At 38.9% G+C, this 10,105-nt stretch overlaps 1 protein-coding gene across 6 annotated transcripts in view; it reads right to left on the bottom strand.

Annotated features, from left to right (window-relative positions):
- Positions 1–424: 424 nt before the first annotated feature.
- The window catches only part of Cers5 (ceramide synthase 5), a 32,246-nt gene continuing 22,565 nt past the window's right edge, over positions 425–10,105 (bottom strand). For all 6 annotated transcript variants that reach the window (XM_027949818.2, XM_027949820.2, XM_027949819.2 and 3 more), the window contains exons 5-10: positions 8,731–8,781; positions 7,839–7,931; positions 4,555–4,683; positions 4,340–4,446; positions 3,201–3,357; positions 425–1,302 (exon numbers count right to left, since the gene is read on the bottom strand). In XM_027949818.2, coding sequence (XP_027805619.1) covers positions 1,153–1,302; positions 3,201–3,357; positions 4,340–4,446; positions 4,555–4,683; positions 7,839–7,931; positions 8,731–8,781 — 687 coding nt within the window. In that variant the 3' untranslated portion in view covers positions 425–1,152. The remainder of the gene's footprint in view (positions 1,303–3,200; positions 3,358–4,339; positions 4,447–4,554; positions 4,684–7,838; positions 7,932–8,730; positions 8,782–10,105) is intronic.

Genomic DNA, 10,105 nt, shown 5'->3' with positions numbered 1-10,105 from the left:
ACAGGCACGTGCCCAGCTAGTGTGTATGTGCTTTTATCTTCACAGCATTGTTCTTTTTTTTTTTCTTTTCTAGAGGTAGAGAGAGAATTTTTAATATTTATTTTTTAGTTATCAGCGGGCACAACATCTTTGTATGTGGTGCTGAGGATCGAACACGGGCCGCACGCATGCCAGGTGAGCGCACTACTGCTTGAGCCACATCCCCAGCCCGACACAGCATTGTTCTTGTGACCCATCAAATATGTTTACTTTTTTAAAAAAACATAAAGCCCTAAAATGTAGGTACATTTGACTTTCCCCAGCATAAACAGAAAGGAAAATTTTGGTATTCAGCTTCTCTTGAATCAGACCTAAAGATATTCTTAATTAGCTTATGATTTGAAATTAGTGACAGGAGTTACTAAAAAGGTTGAGACAGTAGGAGGAGGCTTGAAGCACTTTAATCACAGACAAGTAAACAATAGTATAAAACCGTTAACAGCACACCCAGTGGCTGTTGTCCTCCTCCAGCCCCTCAGCTCACCCTCTCCCACCCACCTCCCTGTGTACCATTGAGTAAAGAGCAGGGATTCAGCAGTTGTTTGTTCCTGTCATCAGGTGGTAGAAAGGGGATCTAGCTAGGGGCCAGAGCAATCTTGGCATCCATCCAATGTTTTCTATTTCTATACAACTTCATCATATGAAATATTTCTGCTCCAAAAGAGGAACAGTGCAGAAACCTGGAGCTGAACCTGGTTCAGATGGTCCAGGAATTCGGAATCTCAAAAACCATGATCCAAAATGGAGGAGACAGTCCAGAGATGTAGCCAAATCTGGGATTGAGGTGAGTTCAAAAGGGACCAGGCAAGGCCAAGGGGACCCAGTCCAGGACTGTGCCCCAGGAAAGAAAACTCATGCATATGCACAATGCACATGCACAAACACACAAACACAAACAGCAAATAACATTACTAGAAAGGACTTGGAGGCTATTAAATACAAAATGGAAGAGTTGTTTTTTTTTTTTTTTAAGTGAATATTTGTTTCTTTGATTCTCCTCAATGGCTGACAGTCTCTTTAGTCACAGGAGTATAGATGTAGGGAGGCCCAAGAGGAGTAGATTGCCAGTGGTCCTATAAGTCCATGTGTACTGAAGTTCCCATGCCAACCATCTTATTCTCCAGCCCAGTAACTTCTTCCCATGTGACCATTCACCCAGTTGGCACCATTGCTGGAGCTGCTGCCAGAGAGGGTTTTTTTGCAGGTGGTCTCATCTTCCTCCTCTGAGCTACTCTCCACATCACTGCGATCATCTTTGGAAACCTGGTGGAATGGGACCAAAGTCAGGAAAGTGAGGCCAGAATATTTCTTGAGAGAATCATAAGAATAAACTCAGAGCCCATTTTGGCACACTATTCCCAATCTTATCTACTTTCTAGTGACATCTGACTCAAAGTATTATCTGCACCCTGGTTACTATTATGAATATACTTTGCCTGCTTTCTGATCTTCTCTTGTTATCTCTGATTGTATTCTTTACAGAATAGAAGTTTTTTGGTAGAAAGGTATATGCTTTAAGATTGGTTTAAAAGAACTGACACCATCCACTGAGTCCTGGTTTAAGCTTGAGGGAAACTCTAGTCACTTATTCCTCTTCAAGAACAAAGGAGGCTGGGTGTGGTGACACACACCAGTAATCCAGCTATTCAGGAAGCTGAGGCAAAAGAATCCTAAGTCCAAGGCCAGCTTTGGCAATTTAGCAAGACTGTTTAAAAAAAAAAAAAAAAAAATATCTCAGTGGTAGAATATCTGGGTTCAATCTCAAGAACTAGGGCAGGGATCAGAACCCAGATGACTAACTGATTACCTGATATTTAGAAAATTTCCACCAGGAGGCAGACTGTTTCTAGATTTGAGGTAAAGGAAGGCTCAAAAGTCAAAATTTAAAAAAACAAAACAACAACAAAAAACTCTGCTCTTTTTGAGTAGACTCAACTCTTGTCTCAATTTAGGAAAATAATCTGGTAACTTCAGCTCTTCGCCAGGAGAGAGAATACGCTCTAAGACAAGCACAGGAGAACAGAAAGGACAGCAAGAAGGAAAAGAAACTGAGACAGACATGCTTCCCTGAATACTAGAAGCACAGGTACACTTACATGCAAGAGATGAAACTGTCCAATTCCCACCAGGCATAGAAAAAAAGAAGGAGGTGAGAAAAGAGTGAAGAGTACAGAGTCTGGGTCTAATCCTTCCTTGGCAGGCCACCTGGTCAGGAAAGAAAAGCAGGGGAGAAAAGAGATGTCTTGCTAGCTATAGCAAGATGCATAGGAACACTGAGCTAGATCTAAAATTAATCACAGCCTTAAAGCACGAAGACCCAAGAGCATAAATACCTAGGTTATATCCCATTTGTCTGTCCCAGAATCAACACCTCCTCTAGCAGAGCCCTTCCCACCTGAATTCTATTATATTACTGAAGGCTCTTCACAGTCTGACTGCTTTAGAACTTACCAAAATTCAATTGTGAGTTTTATCATTAAATGGTACCTTTCAGGACTAGGGGTGTAGCTTGTAACTTAGTGGTAGAGTGTTTACCTAGTATGTACAAGGCCCTGTGTTTGATCCACAGCACCAAAACCAAACCAACCAACCAAACTAAACAAAACAAAACCTTTCTGGCACTTGGCATAAGATAGATGGGTACTAGAAACACTAAACACCTATTCATTTAAGACCCTTGCCCCATAGAATGATGAGGTGAGACTTAATTCTTCATATAAATCACATCTTGAGTATCATCACAGCATTGTTATTTAGGGATGCTTTTGAACTCCCACACCATACCTACGTAGCCCAACAATCTGTTTTTACTTGTGGTGCTGCATATGATTTCCTTAAAAAAAAAAAAAAAAGGCTCCCATAATAAAACTCAAAATAGGAAGTCAATAGGTAGGTGAGGGATAGGGAATGGTTGAGGCTACCTCAAAACTCTTAACCCTATTTGTCATTTAACAACCATTCTTAAGGGACAGGAAGAAGATACTAGATCCTCCTGCATCTAAGTCACATCTTAAAAGGCTAAAGACACTCATAGTCAAGGCAAAAACTTTGGAAACCTAAGTTTTTTGCTTAGCTAGTTTGTAAATGGGGGCTCATAATGGAAAAAGAAGATCTATTGAGTAATACCCATCTACCCAAAGAAAGAGGTCATCCTTCCTTACCTTTCCCCTGATCAAGGCTTTGAAGGCAATTCGTGCAATAAGGTAGGACCAGATGACATGCAAAACCTGTAGGATCAGGAGAAGGCCATTGAAGAGCCACCAGGAAGGATAGGGCCCAATCATTTCCCAACTCTCAAAGAGGGTTGTGTTCAGAATCCTAGAAAAGGGAGTCCAATTGTTAGATTCTAGAGTCAAAGCCAGGCAGACAAGGATGAAGCTGAGTTCCCTGGGATGTAGAGCCCCATGTGTTCTTTCTCAGGCCTTGTGTGAGCTGAAATTCCAAAGATACTCATCCATTGTAAGAAAAGAATAAAGAAACAGGGGCCATGAGACATAAATCTCAGGAACTGGTGAAATAAATTACGCTATTAATTATTTTAAATATGCATAGTGTCACAAAATTGAGACAGCAGTCAGACTATAATCTTAGGAATCATTTAGATCCTCAGGTACAAAGAGAACAGACCAAGCAAACTCTTCAAACTCAAGCACTATGCACCATAGGGTTGTGAGTGTAGAAGTGAAATGGGGCTGGGTGTAGTGGTGCATGCCTGTAATCCTAGCAACTCAGAAGACTAAGGCAGGAGTTCAAAGTCAGACTTACCAACTTAGCAAGAACTTATCTCAAAATAAAAAACAAACAAAATAGGATTGGGGATATGGCTCAGTGGTTAGGGACCCTTGGGTTCAATCCTCAGTATATCCCCCAAAATAAAGTATATCCCATCCCCAAAATAAAGAAGTGAAATGGGTGCATGTGTGTACATGTGCACATGTTGGTTAGGATGTGGAAAAGGGTATAGAGAACATAAACAAGAAGAGCCTGAAATTTCAGTAATAAGTGCAAAAGAAGGCAAAAGGATTACTTAAGCAAAAGATGAACATTATTACATGGAAATAAGTAAGGAAAGCCAAAGTCAAATGACCTGGTACACTCTGAGTCCAGATAACCTCACAAGAAATATTGTGTAAAGCAGCTGAGGTTCTATGAGAGTCCATAAATGATTATAAGCTTAGAGGTCAAGGAAAAGGCAGGGTGATATGGTTCATAATGTTCTACTGATAAGAATAGAATATAAAAACTGAATTAGTAAAAAGATATCATTAGCTACATACCTACCACACTTCATTGTACTTACCAAAATGGATAGATTCCTAGACGAGTTACCATAAAAACAGCACTGAAGATCACAAAAAGGGTGTCACAGAGTCGCTGATACTTGGCATAATTGGCCAGCTTGGCAGCCTGGATAAAGGAAGATAATAATTGAGTTGGGGAGAAAATCAGTTCTCACATAAAAAGAGAAGGAAAGACAGAGAAAAAAAGATGAAGAAAGAGGGGTTGAATTCTTACTTCCAGCAAGAAGTCTGAGGCATCATGTAGACACAGGACCAGAGTTCCTACCCGAACCATATTGTTGATATAAGAGAAGGTGATAAGCCCGATGGTGGCCAAGTGATGTACAAACATGATCAGGAAGTCCTAGCAAGGAATGGAAATAGAAGATGCAGGTAAAGGCAAGGCTGTAGAAATACTATCAACTCTGTGCCTTGCATTATTCTCTGAGGATCTTAGCTCACTGCTTAAATGGTCCATTCTGGATAGACTTTACCTTAGGGAGTTGCCTAACATTTTATATCAATATTCCCTATATCAGTGACTGATCAGTCTACATTAATATTGCTTGAAGCACAGAAAAAAAGCATGGGTGATGACACTTAGGAGTAATTTCCCATGAGGCAGTGGGACATACAAAGCCTTAGATATTCCTAAAATTTTTCTGCTATAATGAAAGACATTTCAAACAAAGGGACTTCAGAAAGGAGAGATCTGTGGAGAGGCAAAGCTAAACATTTCCAAAAAGTTTCAGAGAAATACTTATTACTGAACAAGCCATTTTACTACAAGTATTTCCTGCTTTCAGATTTAAGGCTTTAATTTCCTCTTGGATTTAAACATCAAGGTTATACCTGGAAAAATCTTTTTTTTGGGGGGTGGGGTGGGGACCAGGAACTGGACTCAGGGGCACTCGACTACTGAGCCACATCCCCAGCCCTATTTTGTATTTTATTTAGAGACAGGGTCTCACTGAGCTGCTTAGTTCCTCACTTTTGCTGAGGCTGGCTTTGAACTTGTGATCTTCCTGCCTCAGCCTCCCAAGTTGCTGTGATTATAGGCGTATGCCACCACACTCGGCTGAGAAATCTTTAAATACTTAAGTTATCAGACATATCTAACAAACACTTCTTAGCCCAGTGAGGTGGGGAGTGGGTGGAAGAAGGCAGGTGAATTTGGGTCAGAGAAACAAGAAGGATGAAAATTCTGTGTTCTCTACAAAGAATGATGTTCTAGTTCTCCAGCTGAGTAATGTGTTCACAAGTATAATTTATTTTATTTTAAAACATGTATTTTGCTGGGCATGATTACACATGCCTATAATCCCAGTGGCTTGGGAGGCTGAGGCAGGAGGATCACAAGTTCAAGGCTAGCCTCAGCAACTTAGTAAGGACCTAAGCAACTTAGCAAGACCCTGTCTCAAAATGAAAAATAAAAAAGGCTGGGGATGTGGCTCAATGATAAAGCAACCCATGGGTTCAATCTCTGGTACCATATAGATAACAGATAGATAGACATCTAAGACAACATTAATAATCCAGGTTAGTTTCAATCCATTCCCATAAATAGATAGAAACTTGATACTCAATTCCAATGCCTTTCATTTTCTTAGGTCCACTTACTAAAATTTTATTTTAATATATGACACATAAACAATGTGAAGCTGGGCACAGTGGCACATGTTTGTAATCCCAGCCGCTTGGGAAGTTGAGACAGCAGGATTTCAAGTTCAAAGCCAGCCTCAGCAAAATCAAGGTGCTAAGCAGCTCAGTGAGCTCCTGTCTCTAAATAAAATACAAAATAGGGTGGGGGATGTGGCTCAGTGGTTGGGTATCCCTGAGTTCAATCCCCAATACCAAAAAAAAAAAAAAAAAAATTGAAATACATACAAGTTTAAAAAAATTTTTTTTGATAGTTATAGATGGATAGAATGCCTTTATTCTATTTGTATATTTTTATGTGATGCTAAGGATTAAACCCAGTGTCTCACACATGCTAGGCAAGTGCTCTGCCACTGAGCTACAGCCCCAGCCCAAAATACATATGTTTTAAAACAAAACAGACTATACTTGTGAACCCATTCTCAGCTCAAGAACTAGAAACATCATTAATACCATTAATCATTATACCATTAATACATCATTAATACCATTGTATCTATGAGAGGAGCACAGACTCTTCATCTAAATTTGAAACAGTGTTTCCTAACCCCATCCTGAACCCAGAAGTGCTTTACAATGAATATATCCTCATCCCTTTAAAAAATTTTGTTGAGACAGGGTCTTGCTAAGTTTCTGAGGTCAACTTTGAACTTGTGAATCATTTTTTTTTTTGGGGGGGTTAACCACAGGGATTGAACCCAGGTGTGCTTAACTACTGAGCCACATTCCTAGCCCCTCCATGCTCCCCCCGACTCTTTTTTTGAGAAGGGATCTTGTTATGTTGCTTAGGACCTCACTAAGTTGCTGAGGATGGTCTTGAACTTGTGATCTTCCTTCCTCAGCCTACTAAGCCACTGGGATTATAGGCATGCACACCACACCCAGCATGGCTCTTTATTAAACTTCCCAAGTAGCTGGGATTACAGGTATGTGCCACCATACACAGCTTTCAATTTACTTTTCTGAATCTTTGTTTCCTAAACAATAGCAGGTAAAAGAGTACACAAAATCATGTAAAACCCCTTCCAGTGTTATTCTTTGATTAAGTGCAGTAACCAAAAAAAGAGAACAGAAAGAAAGAGTGTGCAGCAAGTGTCGCTAATGCCACAAAAACAAACAAACAAACAAAAAAAAACAGATCCAAAGGAAGCATGGAGGCAGGAAAGATGATGGAATGAGATGGACATCATTACCCTAGGTACATGTATGACTGCACATTGGGTGTGACGCTACATCAGGTACAACCATAGAAATGTAAAGTTGTGCTGCAATTGTGTAAGATGAATCAAAATGCATTCTGCTGTCATATAAACCTAATTAAAATACATAAACTAATAATAAAAAAAAATTGGGCTGGGGGTATAGCTCAGTGGTTGAGCACTTGCTTTGCATGTGTGAGGCACTGGGTTCAATCCTCAGCACCAAATAATTAATAAATAAATAAATAAATAAAACAAATATATTGTGTTCATCTACAATTTAAAAATATTGAAAACAACAAAACCATATCCTACATTTTGGGAATTGAGCCTTTTTATGAATCAGGCCTTCATATCTTCAAGTTCTAAGTAATTTCTTGAACTTCAAACATGTAAGAATGTGGGAGAAGAATAAGAGTATGCTCCTAAGTTGGTTAACTGTTCTCATCCTGGGCTGCCCTGAATGTCTTCAATATATCTCATCATCATTGTGCATAATACATCTAATCATTAAGTCTCATTTCTGGGAATATTACAAAGAGCTAATAGTCCCATTACGCCTACTTTCACCTTTTTTTGTGCTACCAGTCAGGGAAGAGAATCTATCACAATAGCAGTAATGGTAGCTGCTAAAAAGGAATTGAGGGAATCAAGTTCTCACCTTTCTTTTGATGTCTATAAACTGAGAAAACATAAGAGACCAATAGAAAGCCAATTCCATGATGTAATAGTAGTAAAGCTCTCTTGTGAGAGGCTGGAATAGAGACAGTAGTAGTTAGAAATCAGCTAGTCAAAGGTACATTCCATCTCTTCGACTTTCTCTATCTTAGAGGATCAATAACCCAAATTACTTGACATCTTTTCTTCTTATTGAAGAAAGATCTGCAATAATTCAAAGACTCTGATTCTGTGAAGATCTGATTATCTTCCCTCTGCTCCTCCACATATACATCTTTAACTGTCATCTTTTAGAGATGAGACAAGGTTAATGCATACTGTATAACATAATCAAGTGACTGTCTAGAATTCTGGGCAATTACTGTTTATCACAGAATTAAATATACTCACATCTTCCCTTCTTCCACCCCTGACATTTTTCTAGTACAGAAAATGTACATTAAGTGGCTAGATTTTTCTTCTACAAGAAGCATTATAAATAGAAAAACTAGGCTTTGTGGTGTTAATAAGAGCAGGAAGAACTCCTGAATAGCTTTAAGAAATATCACCACATGGAATATGAAAACCAAGATGCTTTTAAGGAGATTCCAAATTGCCTGAACCAGAAAGCACACCATTAAGTGCCAGTGAACTGCTTTTCCTTCTGATCCAATTTGGGTAAATATAATGTAGAACCTAGAATAAAGAGCTCACTGGACTTCAGTGCTACAGGGGCCCCCCCAATAGACAACCCAAATATATGACTCAAAGGGACTCAGTACCTAATTACTGAAGAAATCAAAGAAACGTGCCACTGGTCCTAGGAATGATAATGCACTCTTACCCACCCTGCCTTACACACATACAAGGCCCATTTGAAAATACTCAGATCCTACCTGATATGGATAACTATGCCAGCACTGTCGGGTGTCCCAGAACCAAGGTGACTAAGAAAAAAGAGATAACCCAGGTTAGTATTCAGGATTCTCACCCATCTTGTTTCAAGATCTACCCTATAATAATCTCTTTTTTTTCTGGGCTAGGGGCAAAAGACAGGAAAAAAAGAATCCCTCTTGACAGATTTTAGGAATCCTTAAAGGATCAATAAGTGGCTACATTTTTCTTCTACAAGAAGCATTATAAATAGAAAAACTTAGGCTTTGTGGTGTTAATACGAGCAGGAAGAGCTCCTGGATAGCTTTAAGAAATATCACCACATGGAATATAAGAAACAAGGAGTCAGAAAGATAATGATCCCATTTGATAACTGAGAGAGAGAGAGAGAGAGAGAGAGAGAGAGAGAGAGAGAGAGAGATATCTACATATTAGATATTAGGTTCAAAAGTCAAAAGTAATCATCTCTAATGAAGTTACAATTACATCCTTTACATCCTTTAATGTAAAGAGTTTGTCCATTTCATTTCTGCAGTTGAAATTATTACCATAAAATTATTTATAATACTGCCTCATTATCCTTTCAATAATGTCTATGCGGGTCTGGGGTTGTGGCTCAGTGGTAGAGCGCTTGCCTAGCATATGTGAAGCACTGGGTTCCATCCTCAGCACCACATAAAAATAAATAAATAAAATAAAGGTATTGTGTCCATCTACAACTAAAAAAACTGCTTTAAAAAGGTCTATAGGCCTTGTAGTAATAACCCCACTCCATACTGATAATTTCTATTCTCTTTTTTCCCTTAGGAGCTTATCAATTTTATCCATTGTTTGTTTAATAACTATTTCATTCACTTCTTTTGTTTTTCTTTTCTTGTTGTGCCAGGGATCAAACCCAGGGCCTTGTATATGCTAGGCCCTACCTCTAAAATAAATCTCCAGTCTCTACTTTTTATTATCTCCTTCAACTGACTTTTTTTCCTATAGATCCTAAGTAGAAAATAAGTTCATTGACTTTAAACCTCTTTTCAAATATATACATTTAAAGCCATAAATATCAAAGAATGCATGAGATGCATCCCACAAATTCTGGTATTTTAGTACGCTCAGTGTAATTCAATTATGAATATTTTCTTCCTTCTTTTTTTCCTTCCTGCCTCCCTCACTTCTTTCTGTCTTTTAACTGGTGACTAAATTCAGTATTTTATACATGTTAAGCAAGGGCTCTGCCGCTGAGTTACATTCCCAGTCTTTCTTATTTTAAGACAGGGTTTTGCTAAGTTGCTTAGGCTGGCCTTGAGCATGTAATCCTCCTTCCTGGCTCAAAATATTGTCTAATTTCCCTTGTGATTTCTCACTGGCTCGATAGGTTATTTA

This window comes from Marmota flaviventris, chromosome 3 (assembly GCF_047511675.1).
Source record: "Marmota flaviventris isolate mMarFla1 chromosome 3, mMarFla1.hap1, whole genome shotgun sequence".
NCBI classification, from domain to species: domain Eukaryota; kingdom Metazoa; phylum Chordata; class Mammalia; order Rodentia; family Sciuridae; genus Marmota; species Marmota flaviventris.
Note: the sequence above shows the minus strand (reverse complement) of the source record. Positions and strands in the feature narration are given on the sequence as shown.